The sequence below is a fragment of the Coturnix japonica genome, chromosome Z, assembly GCF_054131305.1.
Source record: "Coturnix japonica strain WE chromosome Z, WE-NBRP24, whole genome shotgun sequence".
Lineage (NCBI taxonomy): Eukaryota > Metazoa > Chordata > Aves > Galliformes > Phasianidae > Coturnix > Coturnix japonica.
Genome location: NC_140702.1, coordinates 49,005,608 through 49,024,475, shown reverse-complemented (window position 1 = coordinate 49,024,475; position 18,868 = coordinate 49,005,608). Strand labels below are relative to the sequence as shown.

Below are 18,868 nucleotides of genomic sequence, written 5' to 3'. Positions count from 1 at the left end.
CTTTACTTACTGTTTTTTTACAGGTCTCCTTAAACCCCCGAATAAACACAGTACCTCTGGATCTTATCTCCTGTCATGCTGAGTTTTCAGGAATTAGACCTGGGAGAAGTTGTACTGAGGGACGTGGTTTAGTGAGAACTGTTGGTGATGGGTGGATGGTTGGACTGGGCGATCCCATGGGTCTTTTCCAGTCCTGGTGATTCTGTGATTCCGTGATTCTGTGCTGGGGCAACAGGAGAAGCCAATGGGGAAAATCAAGGGAAATACCTAAAAGGAATTAAGGAGTTATCCTTTAAGGAAGTGAGAAGACCAGCTACCCAGCTGAAGAGCTTCTACAGCAGTGCACACAGCTTGGGAAACAAACTGGAGGAGCTGGAAGCTACTGTGCTCCTGTAAAACCACAATATAGTTGCTGTCACCAAAACCCGGTGGGATGATTATCTTGACTGGAGTGAACAGTGAAGCAGGAAACAGATGCTCTACTGGAATTCGGAAGAAAGGGGGGCTAGGAGGGGGATAGTTAAAGGTAGTTTACAGAAACAAGGAAGGGAAACTTAAAGGTAGATTATAGAAATAAGTAAAGGAAACTTAAAGGTAACAAGTAAAAGAAACGGGGGGCCTGGGAGAGCAGGGAGGATGCAGATAAGGAGTGAGACCTCACTGGACGACATCAGGCAAGGAGGAGAATAGATACTGTAAATACCAGAAGAGGAGTTGCATCCCCCAGATAAGAACAAGAGGGGGTCTGCATGCTAAAGAACTATTGAATATGTATCAGAATTCCAAGAACTATTGACTATGTATTAGAATTCCAAGAAATCATTGACTCTGTATTAGATGTACCTATATCTGTGTCACGATTTTACAATTCGGGGTGCAAGTTTGGTGGAGCTATCCCCCTTGCACCCGGCGCTGGAATAAACATACCTGCTTTATAACCCATCTCTGGATTATAGAGTTTTATTCCGCAAGTTAGGAGTGTGCCTATTGGTGGCTACAAGCTGTTCAGAAGGCACAGGTGAGGAATGAAGGAGTGGGGCATTGCTACCTACACAGGAAAGAACAGAATGTGAAGAGCTGTCCCTAAAGAAGTCATATGGGTGACAGTTAAGAGACCAAGGCAGGAAAGGGAGCCTTGTGAGCGGTGTCTACTATAGGCCACCTGATCAGTCAGAGCCTGTTGATAGGCTCAGGAAAGCCAAAACCCTGCTTGAATTGAACTCCACAAGGGATGCCATAAAGAACACGTAACTCTTCTACATGTACCTCAACCAGAAAAAGAAAATCCAGGAGGGCGTAACCCCCTTGTCAGTGACACACGCAGGCCTGTACAACAGACGAGGAGAAGGATGAGGAACTCAGCAACTTTTTTTGCCTCGCTCTTCTCTGATAACTGCTCACCACACAGCCCTCAAACTTTGGGTTTGGTAGGAGGGGGTTTCGGAATCTACATCCTCACTGTAAGCAAAGATGAGGTTCATGAGCACCTGAGGAATCTGAACATCCACAAGTCTATGAGTCCCAAGGAGATGCATCCCAGCCTCCTTGTCCTATAGCTTTCCAAATTGCATCTGCAGCCCGTTGTTATATTGTTGTAGTATATTCTGGCTACAGTATTGCCAGCTGTAGCAAACAATCCATTGGCTTTGAACGATGCCATCAGCCAGCAGACCCTTGCAGCACAATGCTTAACCTCTCTCTTAGTGAGGATATGCAGGAGGGGTCCGCTAATTGCCTGTTCTTCAGCAAATGTGCTCTACCCCATCCTGCCCTCGGTTGTGTTCACCACTCCAATGACCAGCGATTTCTTTATCCCAGGTCAGTCCAGCTGACCCGCTCCTGCTGAGGTCTCTCTCTGCGTCGCTGTGCTGGTCCCGATATCACATTGGTGTCACTGTTTACTGGGAGAAACGGACTCAGCCACTCCAGGATTGAATAGCAGAGACACTTTATTGGAAAAAGAGTATTCTCATAACCATAATTCCTCTGATTGGTTGCAGCAATAAAGCTGTAAAGCCCTTCTACCACTGATTGCTTAGCATACAGTGAGCATGTGGTGTTCGAGCACACAAGCTTTCTCTCATTAACTGGCTACAGGCAGTTTCTTTTCTGGTCATGCTTCACAACTTCTGTGTGTTGTGCTTCCACAGCTGATACTTCCCCAAGCTGAGAGCAGTCCTGGTAACAGGATGGCAGCCAGCACGAGGTGAGTGCAGGCATGGGGTGGGCACGAGGAGGCAGAGAACCCATGCTCAGGCTCCGCCCCGCAGCGTGTCACAATTCCGAGGGCGGGTGGGCAGCATTGTGGTGTCATCGTGCTCAAGCTGTGAGTTCAGAGAGGTGACCCGCCTCTGCCATTGCGGTCGTGACCAGCGTTTAGCGATGGTTGACAGCAGCTCTCTCGTTGTCCTTATAACCCTTGCCCTTCTCTACGGCCTCATGTTTCTTGTGGCCGGAGTTATCCTGCTCACTGTAGCCCGAAACCTGCAGGTAGGGGATATTTTGAGGGTGGGGATGACTTGCATCTGGGGGATTTGGGGCTGGGGGAGTCGGGAGCAGTTTTTCGAGACCACCCAGGAGCATGACTCAGGAGCCATGTCCGTGTGTCCGCAGGCCGGCAGACGACGCTTGCGGTTGAGGAAATGGTGGCAGCGAGCAGCAGCACTGAAGCCAGGTAGGTCCTGTGAGGGCCAGCCCATGCCCCAGGCCTGCCCAGGAGCATCCATCTCCAGGCTGGGCTGAGCCTCTGGGAGCAGCTAAGCCCTGTTCATCGTTCACATGTATCAGCACCAATGTTCCTTCTAAATTTTAATAGTTTAATTTAAAAAGGATGTGCCTGGCTCAGAGCATCTCTGGAGCTCCTGTTGCCCTGTGGCTCAGTGACCTTCCCTGTTTTACAGGTGCCAAGAAACACTGCAAGCCATGGAGGCGCTGCAGTAAGGCTGACCAGGAGCTCCAGCAGCTGCTGCTGTCGGAGCTGCCTGAGGTCAGGCCTGTGCTGGGCCCTGACTTCCTGCAGGCAGCCTGGAAGGATCTGGAGGAGCTGGTGGAGCGGAACAGCCTGCCATGTCACTGCTGCACTTCAGCTGAGATCCAAAGCTGCACTGGAAAAGGCAACATCGACTCCTTGAAAGTAGCCAGCAGAGCACAGACAAAGCTGTTGCCAGTCTGCCCCACTGGATGCCTGTGGTGCGCTGATACCTACAGAGCCCTCACGGTCCATATAGCCCGGAAAAGCCTGGAAGTGCGCATGGCCGCCCTGCCCAAATTGCTCTTGATCTCCCATCAGCTGGCACGGGAAAGACAATGCAGCCATGTCCTGCCCAAGCCCATCAAGCCAGGGCAGACCCAGGCCAAGGGCAAATGCACTGCAGGCAGCGTTCTCAAGAAGAAACAGAAGAGTGACCGTGGTGTACCCAGCCCTGGAGATTTCCCCATACTGATGCCATGCGCCCCCTATATTCTGTTGCCCTGGGACGTGGGTCAAGCCAGGAAGACCATCCAGCAGAAGGCTCAGACTCACAGCCAGGGCCAGGCTCAGGCACAGCAGCATCCCCAGAAGCAGTGCTGCCCCCAGGAGTCGGCAGAGATTGCTTTGCCTCCGAGCCACGCAGCAGACAAGGAGCAAGAGCATCCCACAGCTACCGTAGCGCTTCCTGGCTCAGACAACACATCAAAGATAAAGGATGCCAGCTGTCAGACAGACTGTGCAGGCTTTTGCGTGACTGACATCAAATCCAGGAGCCAGTGCGTCAGCAAAGCGCATGCTGTCATCTCAAAGCTGCAGCTCGGTCCGAAGACCTTTGGGAAGCTCTCCATGCACGTGGCCAGAAAATGCCTGGAGATAAAGCTTCGCTGCTTACCTGAGTTAGTGCGGAAGTCCATGTGGCGGCAGCGTTGGATGTCCCGCACCCGCCCAGCTGGCACCATGGCATCAAAATCCCAGCTGGTTAACGGATACTTCCCCATCCGTCGGTCTCGATTCCTGAATGAGAAGCGCGAGACCCTGGAGCTGCACATCCGCTCCCTGAAGTTGAAGCGCTGTGAGAACCTCCTTATCTCAGCCAGTCCATCGAAGCCCGCAGTGTCCCAGGAGGAAGAATCTACCAGCTCGTATGTGTCTGCAACATCCGTGGCATCTTGGGCTGAGGTAGGCCCCAAAGGACAAAAGCAGCGGGCCCAGTCGAAGAAGTCCCCTAGCAGAGGCAAAAGCAAGCGGAACGCCGAAGTGAAAGGCCCTGGCTTTCCAACTGCCAGACTAGTGTTCCGATACTGCCCTGCACTGTGGCCCGAGCAAATAGTACCTTGGTTTTAGGGAAGGCGTGCGTGACGAATGAAAAGCCACAGGACATTGCTTCTAAGCTCATTCACCTTAGCGACAAGTCGAAGAAGGACAATGCACCTTCTGCAAAAAAGACGTTTTTTTTTTCTTTTCTAGATAAATAAGTGTGTCTCTTTATCTATTTCTAAATATGTATTTTTTTATCTATAAATAAATTTTTCTATTTTTCTAAAGTAAGTGCCTAAGAGCTTTCTCTACGGGGGCCCTCCTGGGGATTGAGGGGGGAGATGGGCTCAGGATGGAAGCTGTGCTGTTGCACAGGAGGACGTGCAGATGAGGATTGTAAAAAGTTTGTAAATGTTCGTTCGTTGTGTTGGTTGTAGAAAGTTTGTGAATGTTTGGGAAGGTGGATGTTGCTGAGGGGCGCTGTGCGGGAGCGGGGTCGAGCGGGCTGCCGGGTTTTGTAAGCGCCCCTGCGGCTCCTGCTTGCGCCGCTCCTGTTGACGCCGCTTCCCCCCCTCCCCCCCGCCCCGGACTGGTCTAATTCATGACAAGGAGAAGCCCCGGCAAGTTGGCTGGAGCTTCTCCTCCCCTGTGGCCGTGCCCTGGGTGCAGCTTGGGGCTCTGTGACCCATCTGGAGGCACAGCACCAAGTCCTGACACTGCAAGGGGACTGCAGGCTCCCACAGCACCAGGAACAGGCCGTCAGCTGAAACCAGGACACCAGCAGAGGCGAACTGATTCACCGTGTCATAACTATTAGGTAGCTTGAAGAAACTTCCACAAACCAGGAACTAATGCAAGGTGAAAAGAACGACTTCATGATAATGTTACTGTTAAGAATTAAAGAATCACAGAATATCCTGCACTGGAAGGGACTGACACCCTGCTCCACACAGGAGCATCCCAGAATTGAAATCCTGGGCTGAGAGCATGGTCCAGACCCCCTTCCCTCCACTCTTTGCTTTTCTTTTCGGTGCCTTAAATGGGCATGGGGGGAGGGGACAGCACCGGATGGGAGGTACCTTTCAGCCTCCCACAGCCCGCCGGTGAGTTTGGGACTTAGTTTTTTTCTCTTTGTTGAAACTCTCTCGTCGTTGTTTAGTGTCATTGGGTTCATTAAACTGCCGCTCGTTCTCAGAACGTTCTTTTTTTTTTTTTCATTTTTCCTTCCTAGATCCAATGGCAATCTTCCTTCCCTTCCCCTCCCTCCGAGCGCACGTAGCCGGGCCAGGCCTGGCCGCCGCACCGTGCAGTTAGAGAGGGGAGGTACTTTTGTTCCTTCCCTGCCCGGGTTTGTTCCCGCTGTCACGGAGTGAGCTCTAGAGAGAACTCCGCGACATCTACGAAGAGCAGCCTCTGCAAAACCAAAGTGCTTGAGCAGCGCTGTGTGCTGGGTATGTGCTTGGCACCTGTCTCAGTGACAAATTTGCACGTTTTCCCCTGCAGGAAGCAGAGATGCTGTTCCGGAGGCAAATCACAGTGATCTGATGACCTCTGCACCCTCCCCAGCATCTCCTACATGAAATCACCTTTCCAAAGCACCGTTTCCTCCACTGCTCTTTACTTACTGTTTTTTTACAGGTCTCCTTAAACCCCCGAATAAACACAGTACCTCTGGATCTTATCTCCTGTCATGCTGAGTTTTCAGGAATTAGACCTGGGAGAAGTTGTACTGAGGGACGTGGTTTAGTGAGAACTGTTGGTGATGGGTGGATGGTTGGACTGGGCGATCCCATGGGTCTTTTCCAGTCCTGGTGATTCTGTGATTCCGTGATTCTGTGCTGGGGCAACAGGAGAAGCCAACGGGGAAAATCAAGGGAAATACCTAAAAGGAATTAAGGAGTTATCTTTTAAGGAAGTGAGAAGACCAGCTACCCAGCTGAAGAGCTTCTACACCAGTGCACACAGCTTGGGAAACAAACTGGAGGAGCTGGAAGCTACTGTGCTCCTGTAAAACCACAATATAGTTGCTGTCACCAAAACCTGGTGGGATGATTATCTTGACTGGAGTGAACAGTGAAGCAGGAAACAGATGCTCTACTGGAATTCGGAAGAAAGGGGGGCTAGGTGGGGGATAGTTAAAGGTAGTTTACAGAAACAAGGAAGGGAAACTTAAAGGTAGATTATAGAAATAAGTAAAGGAAACTTAAAGGTAACAAGTAAAAGAAACGGGGGGCCTGGGAGAGCAGGGAGGATGCAGATAAGGAGTGAGACCTCACTGGACGACATCAGGCAAGGAGGAGAATAGATACTGTAAATACCAGAAGAGGAGTTGCATCCCCCAGATAAGAACAAGAGGGGGTCTGCATGCTAAAGAACTATTGAATATGTATCAGAATTCCAAGAACTATTGACTATGTATTAGAACTCCAAGAAATCATTGACTCTGTATTAGATGTACCTATATCTGTGTCACGATTTTACAATTCGGGGTGCAAGTTTGGTGGAGCTATCCCCCTTGCACCCGGCGCTGGAATAAACATACCTGCTTTATAACCCATCTCTGGATTATAGAGTTTTATTCCGCAAGTTAGGAGTGTGCCTATTGGTGGCTACAAGCTGTTCAGAAGGCACAGGTGAGGAAGGAAGGAGTGGGCATTGCTACCTACACAGGAAAGAACAGAATGTGAAGAGCTGTCCCTAAAGAAGTCATATGGGTGACAGTTAAGAGACCAAGGCAGGAAAGGGAGCCTTGTGAGCGGTGTCTACTATAGGCCACCTGATCAGTCAGAGCCTGTTGATAGGCTCAGGAAAGCCAAAACCCTGCTTGAATTGAACTCCACAAGGGATGCCATAAAGAACACGTAACTCTTCTACATGTACCTCAACCAGAAAAAGAAAATCCAGGAGGGCGTAACCCCCTTGTCAGTGACACACGCAGGCCTGTACAACAGACGAGGAGAAGGATGAGGAACTCAGCAACTTTTTTTGCCTCGCTCTTCTCTGATAACTGCTCACCACACAGCCCTCAAACTTTGGGTTTGGTAGGAGGGGGTTTCGGAATCTACATCCTCACTGTAAGCAAAGATGAGGTTCATGAGCACCTGAGGAATCTGAACATCCACAAGTCTATGAGTCCCAAGGAGATGCATCCCAGCCTCCTTGTCCTATAGCTTTCCAAATTGCATCTGCAGCCCGTTGTTATATTGTTGTAGTATATTCTGGCTACAGTATTGCCAGCTGTAGCAAACAATCCATTGGCTTTGAACGATGCCATCAGCCAGCAGACCCTTGCAGCACAATGCTTAACCTCTCTCTTAGTGAGGATATGCAGGAGGGGTCCGCTAATTGCCTGTTCTTCAGCAAATGTGCTCTACCCCATCCTGCCCTCGGTTGTGTTCACCACTCCAATGACCAGCGATTTCTTTATCCCAGGTCAGTCCAGCTGACCCGCTCCTGCTGAGGTCTCTCTCTGCGTCGCTGTGCTGGTCCCGATATCACATTGGTGTCACTGTTTACTGGGAGAAACGGACTCAGCCACTCCAGGATTGAATAGCAGAGACACTTTATTGGAAAAAGAGTAATTCTCATAACCATAATTCCTCTGATTGGTTGCAGCAATAAAGCTGTAAAGCCCTTCTACCACTGATTGCTTAGCATACAGTGAGCATGTGGTGTTCGAGCACACAAGCTTTCTCTCATTAACTGGCTACAGGCAGTTTCTTTTCTGGTCATGCTTCACAACTTCTGTGTGTTGTGCTTCCACAGCTGATACTTCCCCAAGCCGAGAGCAGTCCTGGTAACAGGATGGCAGCCAGCACGAGGTGAGTGCAGGCATGGGGTGGGCACGAGGAGGCAGAGAACCCATGCTCAGGCTCCGCCCCGCAGCGTGTCACAATTCCGAGGGCGGGTGGGCAGCATTGTGGTGTCATCGTGCTCAAGCTGTGAGTTCAGAGAGGTGACCCGCCTCTGCCATTGCGGTCGTGACCAGCGTTTAGCGATGGTTGACAGCAGCTCTCTCGTTGTCCTTATAACCCTTGCCCTTCTCTACGGCCTCATGTTTCTTGTGGCCGGAGTTATCCTGCTCACTGTAGCCCGAAACCTGCAGGTAGGGGATATTTTGAGGGTGGGGATGACTTGCATCTGGGGGATTTGGGGCTGGGGGAGTCGGGAGCAGTTTTTCGAGACCACCCAGGAGCATGACTCAGGAGCCATGTCCGTGTGTCCGCAGGCCGGCAGACGACGCTTGCGGTTGAGGAAATGGTGGCAGCGAGCAGCAGCACTGAAGCCAGGTAGGTCCTGTGAGGGCCAGCCCATGCCCCAGGCCTGCCCAGGAGCATCCATCTCCAGGCTGGGCTGAGCCTCTGGGAGCAGCTAAGCCCTGTTCATCGTTCACATGTATCAGCACCAATGTTCCTTCTAAATTTTAATAGTTTAATTTAAAAAGGATGTGCCTGGCTCAGAGCATCTCTGGAGCTCCTGTTGCCCTGTGGCTCAGTGACCTTCCCTGTTTTACAGGTGCCAAGAAACACTGCAAGCCATGGAGCCGCTGCAGTAAGGCTGACCAGGAGCTCCAGCAGCTGCTGCTGTCGGAGCTGCCTGAGGTCAGGCCTGTGCTGGGCCCTGACTTCCTGCAGGCAGCCTGGAAGGATCTGGAGGAGCTGGTGGAGCGGAACAGCCTGCCATGTCACTGCTGCACTTCAGCTGAGATCCAAAGCTGCACTGGAAAAGGCAACATCGACTCCTTGAAAGTAGCCAGCAGAGCACAGGCAAAGCTGTTGCCAGTCTGCCCCACTGGATGCCTGTGGTGCGCTGATACCTACAGAGCCCTCACGGTCCATATAGCCCGGAAAAGCCTGGAAGTGCGCATGGCCGCCCTGCCCAAATTGCTCTTGATCTCCCATCAGCTGGCACGGGAAAGACAATGCAGCCATGTCCTGCCCAAGCCCATCAAGCCAGGGCAGACCCAGGCCAAGGGCAAATGCACTGCAGGCAGCGTTCTCAAGAAGAAACAGAAGAGTGACCGTGGTGTACCCAGCCCTGGAGATTTCCCCATACTGATGCCATGCGCCCCCTATATTCTGTTGCCCTGGGACGTGGGTCAAGCCAGGAAGACCATCCAGCAGAAGGCTCAGACTCACAGCCAGGGCCAGGCTCAGGCACAGCAGCATCCCCAGAAGCAGTGCTGCCCCCAGGAGTCGGCAGAGATTGCTTTGCCTCCGAGCCACGCAGCAGACAAGGAGCAAGAGCATCCCACAGCTACCGTAGCGCTTCCTGGCTCAGACAACACATCAAAGATAAAGGATGCCAGCTGTCAGACAGACTGTGCAGGCTTTTGCGTGACTGACATCAAATCCAGGAGCCAGTGCGTCAGCAAAGCGCATGCTGTCATCTCAAAGCTGCAGCTCGGTCCGAAGACCTTTGGGAAGCTCTCCATGCACGTGGCCAGAAAATGCCTGGAGATAAAGCTTCGCTGCTTACCTGAGTTAGTGCGGAAGTCCACGTGGCGGCAGCGTTGGATGTCCCGCACCCGCCCAGCTGGCACCATGGCATCAAAATCCCAGCTGGTTAACGGATACTTCCCCATCCGTCGGTCTCGATTCCTGAATGAGAAGCGCGAGACCCTGGAGCTGCACATCCGCTCCCTGAAGTTGAAGCGCTGTGAGAACCTCCTTATCTCAGCCAGTCCATCGAAGCCTGCAGTGTCCCAGGAGGAAGAATCTACCAGCTCGTATGTGTCTGCAACATCCGTGGCATCTTGGGCTGAGGTAGGCCCCAAAGGACAAAAGCAGCGGGCCCAGTCGAAGAAGTCCCCTAGCAGAGGCAAAAGCAAGCGGAACGCCGAAGTGAAAGGCCCTGGCTTTCCAACTGCCAGACTAGTGTTCCGATACTGCCCTGCACTGTGGCCCGAGCAAATAGTACCTTGGTTTTAGGGAAGGCGTGCGTGATGAATGAAAAGCCACAGGACATTGCTTCTAAGCTCATTCACCTTAGCGACAAGTCGAAGAAGGACAATGCACCTTCTGCAAAAAAGACGGGTTTTTTTTTCTTTTCTAGATAAATAAGTGTGTCTCTTTATCTATTTCTAAATATGTATTTTTTTATCTATAAATAAATTTTTCTATTTTTCTAAAGTAAGTGCCTAAGAGCTTTCTCTACGGGGGCCCTCCTGGGGATTGAGGGGGGAGATGGGCTCAGCATGGAAGCTGTGCTGTTGCACAGGAGGACGTGCAGATGAGGATTGTAAAAAGTTTGTAAATGTTCGTTCGTTGTGTTGGTTGTAGAAAGTTTGTGAATGTTTGGGAAGGTGGATGTTGCTGAGGGGCGCTGTGCGGGAGCGGGGTCGAGCGGGCTGCCGGGTTTTGTAACCGCCCCTGCGGCTCCTGCTTGCGCCGCTCCTGTTTACGCCGCTTCCCCCCCCACCCCCCCGCCCCGGACTGGTCTAATTCATGACAAGGAGAAGCCCCGGCAAGTTGGCTGGAGCTTCTCCTCCCCTGTGGCCGTGCCCTGGGTGCAGCTTGGGGCTCTGTGACCCATCTGGAGGCACAGCACCAAGTCCTGACACTGCAAGGGGACTGCAGGCTCCCACAGCACCAGGAACAGGCCGTCAGCTGAAACCAGGACACCAGCAGAGGCGAACTGATTCACCGTGTCATAACTATTAGGTAGCTTGAAGAAACTTCCACAAACCAGGAACTAATGCAAGGTGAAAAGAACGACTTCATGATAATGTTACTGTTAAGAATTAAAGAATCACAGAATATCCTGCACTGGAAGGGACTGACACCCTGCTCCACACAGGAGCATCCCAGAATTGAAATCCTGGGCTGAGAGCATGGTCCAGACCCCCTTCCCTCCACTCTTTGCTTTTCTTTTCGGTGCCTTAAATGGGCATGGGGGGAGGGGACAGCACCGGATGGGAGGTACCTTTCAGCCTCCCACAGCCCGCCGGTGAGATTGGGACTTAGTTTTTTTCTCTTTGTTGAAACTCTCTCGTCGTTGTTTAGTGTCATTGGGTTCATTAAACTGCCGCTCGTTCTCAGAACGTTCTTTTTTTTTTTTTCATTTTTCCTTCCTAGATCCAATCGCAATCTCCCTTCCCTTCCCCTCCCTCCGAGCGCACGTAGCCGGGCCAGGCCTGGCCGCCGCACCGTGCAGTTAGAGAGGGGAGGTACTTTTGTTCCTTCCCTGCCCGGGTTTGTTCCCGCTGTCACGGAGTGAGCTCTAGAGAGAACTCCGCGACATCTACGAAGAGCAGCCTCTGCAAAACCAAAGTGCTTGAGCAGCGCTGTGTGCTGGGTATGTGCTTGGCACCTGTCTCAGTGACAAATTTGCACGTTTTCCCCTGCAGGAAGCAGAGATGCTGTTCCGGAGGCAAATCACAGTGATCTGATGACCTCTGCACCCTCCCCAGCATCTCCTACATGAAATCACCTTTCCAAAGCACCGTTTCCTCCACTGCTCTTTACTTACTGTTTTTTTACAGGTCTCCTTAAACCCCCGAATAAACACAGTACCTCTGGATCTTATCTCCTGTCATGCTGAGTTTTCAGGAATTAGACCTGGGAGAAGTTGTACTGAGGGACGTGGTTTAGTGAGAACTGTTGGTGATGGGTGGATGGTTGGACTGGGCGATCCCATGGGTCTTTTCCAGTCCTGGTGATTCTGTGATTCCGTGATTCTGTGCTGGGGCAACAGGAGAAGCCAATGGGGAAAATCAAGGGAAATACCTAAAAGGAATTAAGGAGTTATCCTTTAAGGAAGTGAGAAGACCAGCTACCCAGCTGAAGAGCTTCTACAGCAGTGCACACAGCTTGGGAAACAAACTGGAGGAGCTGGAAGCTACTGTGCTCCTGTAAAACCACAATATAGTTGCTGTCACCAAAACCCGGTGGGATGATTATCTTGACTGGAGTGAACAGTGAAGCAGGAAACAGATGCTCTACTGGAATTCGGAAGAAAGGGGGGCTAGGAGGGGGATAGTTAAAGGTAGTTTACAGAAACAAGGAAGGGAAACTTAAAGGTAGATTATAGAAATAAGTAAAGGAAACTTAAAGGTAACAAGTAAAAGAAACGGGGGGCCTGGGAGAGCAGGGAGGATGCAGATAAGGAGTGAGACCTCACTGGACGACATCAGGCAAGGAGGAGAATAGATACTGTAAATACCAGAAGAGGAGTTGCATCCCCCAGATAAGAACAAGAGGGGGTCTGCATGCTAAAGAACTATTGAATATGTATCAGAATTCCAAGAACTATTGACTATGTATTAGAATTCCAAGAAATCATTGACTCTGTATTAGATGTACCTATATCTGTGTCACGATTTTACAATTCGGGGTGCAAGTTTGGTGGAGCTATCCCCCTTGCACCCGGCGCTGGAATAAACATACCTGCTTTATAACCCATCTCTGGATTATAGAGTTTTATTCCGCAAGTTAGGAGTGTGCCTATTGGTGGCTACAAGCTGTTCAGAAGGCACAGGTGAGGAATGAAGGAGTGGGGCATTGCTACCTACACAGGAAAGAACAGAATGTGAAGAGCTGTCCCTAAAGAAGTCATATGGGTGACAGTTAAGAGACCAAGGCAGGAAAGGGAGCCTTGTGAGCGGTGTCTACTATAGGCCACCTGATCAGTCAGAGCCTGTTGATAGGCTCAGGAAAGCCAAAACCCTGCTTGAATTGAACTCCACAAGGGATGCCATAAAGAACACGTAACTCTTCTACATGTACCTCAACCAGAAAAAGAAAATCCAGGAGGGCGTAACCCCCTTGTCAGTGACACACGCAGGCCTGTACAACAGACGAGGAGAAGGATGAGGAACTCAGCAACTTTTTTTGCCTCGCTCTTCTCTGATAACTGCTCACCACACAGCCCTCAAACTTTGGGTTTGGTAGGAGGGGGTTTCGGAATCTACATCCTCACTGTAAGCAAAGATGAGGTTCATGAGCACCTGAGGAATCTGAACATCCACAAGTCTATGAGTCCCAAGGAGATGCATCCCAGCCTCCTTGTCCTATAGCTTTCCAAATTGCATCTGCAGCCCGTTGTTATATTGTTGTAGTATATTCTGGCTACAGTATTGCCAGCTGTAGCAAACAATCCATTGGCTTTGAACGATGCCATCAGCCTGCAGACCCTTGCAGCACAATGCTTAACCTCTCTCTTAGTGAGGATATGCAGGAGGGGTCCGCTAATTGCCTGTTCTTCAGCAAATGTGCTCTACCCCATCCTGCCCTCGGTTGTGTTCACCACTCCAATGACCAGCGATTTCTTTATCCCAGGTCAGTCCAGCTGACCCGCTCCTGCTGAGGTCTCTCTCTGCGTCGCTGTGCTGGTCCCGATATCACATTGGTGTCACTGTTTACTGGGAGAAACGGACTCAGCCACTCCAGGATTGAATAGCAGAGACACTTTATTGGAAAAAGAGTAATTCTCATAACCATAATTCCTCTGATTGGTTGCAGCAATAAAGCTGTAAAGCCCTTTACCACTGATTGCTTAGCATACAGTGAGCATGTGGTGTTCGAGCACACAAGCTTTCTCTCATTAACTGGCTACAGGCAGTTTCTTTTCTGGTCATGCTTCACAACTTCTGTGTGTTGTGCTTCCACAGCTGATACTTCCCCAAGCCAAGAGCAGTCCTGGTAACAGGATGGCAGCCAGCACGAGGTGAGTGCAGGCATGGGGTGGGCACGAGGAGGCAGAGAACCCATGCTCAGGCTCCGCCCCGCAGCGTGTCACAATTCCGAGGGCGGGTGGGCAGCATTGTGGTGTCATCGTGCTCAAGCTGTGAGTTCAGAGAGGTGACCCGCCTCTGCCATTGCGGTCGTGACCAGCGTTTAGCGATGGTTGACAGCAGCTCTCTCGTTGTCCTTATAACCCTTGCCCTTCTCTACGGCCTCATGTTTCTTGTGGCCGGAGTTATCCTGCTCACTGTAGCCCGAAACCTGCAGGTAGGGGATATTTTGAGGGTGGGGATGACTTGCATCTGGGGGATTTGGGGCTGGGGGAGTCGGGAGCAGTTTTTCGAGACCACCCAGGAGCATGACTCAGGAGCCATGTCCGTGTGTCCGCAGGCCGGCAGACGACGCTTGCGGTTGAGGAAATGGTGGCAGCGAGCAGCAGCACTGAAGCCAGGTAGGTCCTGTGAGGGCCAGCCCATGCCCCAGGCCTGCCCAGGAGCATCCATCTCCAGGCTGGGCTGAGCCTCTGGGAGCAGCTAAGCCCTGTTCATCGTTCACATGTATCAGCACCAATGTTCCTTCTAAATTTTAATAGTTTAATTTAAAAAGGATGTGCCTGGCTCAGAGCATCTCTGGAGCTCCTGTTGCCCTGTGGCTCAGTGACCTTCCCTGTTTTACAGGTGCCAAGAAACACTGCAAGCCATGGAGCCGCTGCAGTAAGGCTGACCAGGAGCTCCAGCAGCTGCTGCTGTCGGAGCTGCCTGAGCTCAGGCCTGTGCTGGGCCCTGACTTCCTGCAGGCAGCCTGGAAGGATCTGGAGGAGCTGGTGGAGCGGAACAGCCTGCCATGTCACTGCTGCACTTCAGCTGAGATCCAAAGCTGCACTGGAAAAGGCAACATTGACTCCTTGAAAGTAGCCAGCAGAGCACAGACAAAGCTGTTGCCAGTCTGCCCCACTGGATGCCTGTGGTGCGCTGATACCTACAGAGCCCTCACGGTCCATATAGCCCGGAAAAGCCTGGAAGTGCGCATGGCCGCCCTGCCCAAATTGCTCTTGATCTCCCATCAGCTGGCACGGGAAAGACAATGCAGCCATGTCCTGCCCAAGCCCATCAAGCCAGGGCAGACCCAGGCCAAGGGCAAATGCACTGCAGGCAGCGTTCTCAAGAAGAAACAGAAGAGTGACCGTGGTGTACCCAGCCCTGGAGATTTCCCCATACTGATGCCATGCGCCCCCTATATTCTGTTGCCCTGGGACGTGGGTCAAGCCAGGAAGACCATCCAGCAGAAGGCTCAGACTCACAGCCAGGGCCAGGCTCAGGCACAGCAGCATCCCCAGAAGCAGTGCTGCCCCCAGGAGTCGGCAGAGATTGCTTTGCCTCCGAGCCACGCAGCAGACAAGGAGCAAGAGCATCCCACAGCTACCGTAGCGCTTCCTGGCTCAGACAACACATCAAAGATAAAGGATGCCAGCTGTCAGACAGACTGTGCAGGCTTTTGCGTGACTGACATCAAATCCAGGAGCCAGTGCGTCAGCAAAGCGCATGCTGTCATCTCAAAGCTGCAGCTCGGTCCGAAGACCTTTGGGAAGCTCTCCATGCACGTGGCCAGAAAATGCCTGGAGATAAAGCTTCGCTGCTTACCTGAGTTAGTGCGGAAGTCCATGTGGCGGCAGCGTTGGATGTCCCGCACCCGCCCAGCTGGCACCATGGCATCAAAATCCCAGCTGGTTAACGGATACTTCCCCATCCGTCGGTCTCGATTCCTGAATGAGAAGCGCGAGACCCTGGAGCTGCACATCCGCTCCCTGAAGTTGAAGCGCTGTGAGAACCTCCTTATCTCAGGCAGTCCATCGAAGCCCGCAGTGTCCCAGGAGGAAGAATCTACCAGCTCGTATGTGTCTGCAACATCCGTGGCATCTTGGGCTGAGGTAGGCCCCAAAGGACAAAAGCAGCGGGCCCAGTCGAAGAAGTCCCCTAGCAGAGGCAAAAGCAAGCGGAACGCCGAAGTGAAAGGCCCTGGCTTTCCAACTGCCAGACTAGTGTTCCGATACTGCCCTGCACTGTGGCCCGAGCAAATAGTACCTTGGTTTTAGGGAAGGCGTGCGTGACGAATGAAAAGCCACAGGACATTGCTTCTAAGCTCATTCACCTTAGCGACAAGTCGAAGAAGGACAATGCACCTTCTGCAAAAAAGACGTTTTTTTTTTCTTTTCTAGATAAATAAGTGTGTCTCTTTATCTATTTCTAAATATGTATTTTTTTATCTATAAATAAATTTTTCTATTTTTCTAAAGTAAGTGCCTAAGAGCTTTCTCTACGGGGGCCCTCCTGGGGATTGAGGGGGGAGATGGGCTCAGGATGGAAGCTGTGCTGTTGCACAGGAGGACGTGCAGATGAGGATTGTAAAAAGTTTGTAAATGTTCGTTCGTTGTGTTGGTTGTAGAAAGTTTGTGAATGTTTGGGAAGGTGGATGTTGCTGAGGGGCGCTGTGCGGGAGCGGGGTCGAGCGGGCTGCCGGGTTTTGTAAGCGCCCCTGCGGCTCCTGCTTGCGCCGCTCCTGTTTACGCCGCTTCCCCCCCCTCCCCCCCGCCCCGGACTGGTCTAATTCATGACAAGGAGAAGCCCCGGCAAGTTGGCTGGAGCTTCTCCTCCCCTGTGGCCGTGCCCTGGGTGCAGCTTGGGGCTCTGTGACCCATCTGGAGGCACAGCACCAAGTCCTGACACTGCAAGGGGACTGCAGGCTCCCACAGCACCAGGAACAGGCCGTCAGCTGAAACCAGGACACCAGCAGAGGCGAACTGATTCACCGTGTCATAAGTATTAGGTAGCTTGAAGAAACTTCCACAAACCAGGAACTAATGCAAGGTGAAAAGAACGACTTCATGATAATGTTACTGTTAAGAATTAAAGAATCACAGAATATCCTGCACTGGAAGGGACTGACACCCTGCTCCACACAGGAGCATCCCAGAATTGAAATCCTGGGCTGAGAGCATGGTCCAGACCCCCTTCCCTCCACTCTTTGCTTTTCTTTTCGGTGCCTTAAATGGGCATGGGGGGAGGGGACAGCACCGGATGGGAGGTACCTTTCAGCCTCCCACAGCCCGCCGGTGAGATTGGGACTTAGTTTTTTTCTCTTTGTTGAAACTCTCTCGTCGTTGTTTAGTGTCATTGGGTTCATTAAACTGCCGCTCGTTCTCAGAACGTTCTTTTTTTTTTTTTCATTTTTCCTTCCTAGATCCAATGGCAATCTCCCTTCCCTTCCCCTCCCTCCGAGCGCACGTAGCCGGGCCAGGCCTGGCCGCCGCACCGTGCAGTTAGAGAGGGGAGGTACTTTTGTTCCTTCCCTGCCCGGGTTTGTTCCCGCTGTCACGGAGTGAGCTCTAGAGAGAACTCCGCGACATCTACGAAGAGCAGCCTCTGCAAAACCAAAGTGCTTGAGCAGCGCTGTGTGCTGGGTATGTGCTTGGCACCTGTCTCAGTGACAAATTTGCACGTTTTCCCCTGCAGGAAGCAGAGATGCTGTTCCGGAGGCAAATCACAGTGATCTGATGACCTCTGCACCCTCCCCAGCATCTCCTACATGAAATCACCTTTCCAAAGCACCGTTTCCTCCACTGCTCTTTACTTACTGTTTTTTTACAGGTCTCCTTAAACCCCCGAATAAACACAGTACCTCTGGATCTTATCTCCTGTCATGCTGAGTTTTCAGGAATTAGACCTGGGAGAAGTTGTACTGAGGGACGTGGTTTAGTGAGAACTGTTGGTGATGGGTGGATGGTTGGACTGGGCGATCCCATGGGTCTTTTCCAGTCCTGGTGATTCTGTGATTCCGTGATTCTGTGCTGGGGCAACAGGAGAAGCCAATGGGGAAAATCAAGGGAAATACCTAAAAGGAATTAAGGAGTTATCCTTTAAGGAAGTGAGAAGACCAGCTACCCAGCTGAAGAGCTTCTACACCAGTGCACACAGCTTGGGAAACAAACTGGAGGAGCTGGAAGCTACTGTGCTCCTGTAAAACCACAATATAGTTGCTGTCACCAAAACCCGGTGGGATGATTATCTTGACTGGAGTGAACAGTGAAGCAGGAAACAGATGCTCTACTGGAATTCGGAAGAAAGGGGGGCTAGGAGGGGGATAGTTAAAGGTAGTTTACAGAAACAAGGAAGGGAAACTTAAAGGTAGATTATAGAAATAAGTAAAGGAAACTTAAAGGTAACAAGTAAAAGAAACGGGGGGCCTGGGAGAGCAGGGAGGATGCAGATAAGGAGTGAGACCTCACTGGACGACATCAGGCAAGGAGGAGAATAGATACTGTAAATACCAGAAGAGGAGTTGCATCCCCCAGATAAGAACAAGAGGGGGTCTGCATGCTAAAGAACTATTGAATATGTATCAGAATTCCAAGAACTATTGACTATGTATTAGAATTCCAAGAAATCATTGACTCTGTATTAGATGTACCTATATCTGTGTCACGATTTTACAATTCGGGGTGCAAGTTTGGTGGAGCTATCCCCCTTGCACCCGGCGCTGGAATAAACATACCTGCTTTATAACCCATCTCTGGATTATAGAGTTTTATTCCGCAAGTTAGGAGTGTGCCTATTGGTGGCTACAAGCTGTTCAGAAGGCACAGGTGAGGAATGAAGGAGTGGGGCATTGCTACCTACACAGGAAAGAACAGAATGTGAAGAGCTGTCCCTAAAGAAGTCATATGGGTGACAGTTAAGAGACCAAGGCAGGAAAGGGAGCCTTGTGAGCGGTGTCTACTATAGGCCACCTGATCAGTCAGAGCCTGTTGATAGGCTCAGGAAAGCCAAAACCCTGCTTGAATTGAACTCCACAAGGGATGCCATAAAGAACACGTAACTCTTCTACATGTACCTCAACCAGAAAAAGAAAATCCAGGAGGGCGTAACCCCCTTGTCAGTGACACACGCAGGCCTGTACAACA

General features: G+C 51.3%; 2 protein-coding genes across 2 annotated transcripts; both read left to right on the top strand.

The window, feature by feature from the left end:
• The first annotated feature begins 6,650 nt into the window (after positions 1 to 6,650).
• On the top strand, positions 6,651 to 10,358 carry LOC146753990 (uncharacterized). The gene is made up of 2 exons (XM_085530749.1): positions 6,651 to 8,049; positions 8,457 to 10,358. The coding sequence occupies exon 2, from the start codon at positions 8,674 to 8,676 to the stop codon at positions 10,156 to 10,158; it is 1,485 nt and encodes a 494-aa protein (XP_085386875.1). The 5' UTR covers positions 6,651 to 8,049; positions 8,457 to 8,673; the 3' UTR covers positions 10,159 to 10,358.
• A 3,661-nt stretch (positions 10,359 to 14,019) lies between these two features.
• On the top strand, positions 14,020 to 18,474 carry LOC146753989 (uncharacterized). The gene has a single exon (XM_085530748.1). The coding sequence runs from the start codon at positions 14,519 to 14,521 to the stop codon at positions 16,001 to 16,003; it is 1,485 nt and encodes a 494-aa protein (XP_085386874.1). The 5' UTR covers positions 14,020 to 14,518; the 3' UTR covers positions 16,004 to 18,474.
• The last annotated feature ends 394 nt before the right edge of the window (positions 18,475 to 18,868 follow it).

Coding starts and splice junctions, on each gene's coding strand:
- LOC146753990 (XM_085530749.1), top strand. CDS start 8,674: ATGTGCCTGGCTCAGAGCATCTCTGGAGCTCCTGTTGCCCTGTGGCTC.
- LOC146753989 (XM_085530748.1), top strand. CDS start 14,519: ATGTGCCTGGCTCAGAGCATCTCTGGAGCTCCTGTTGCCCTGTGGCTC.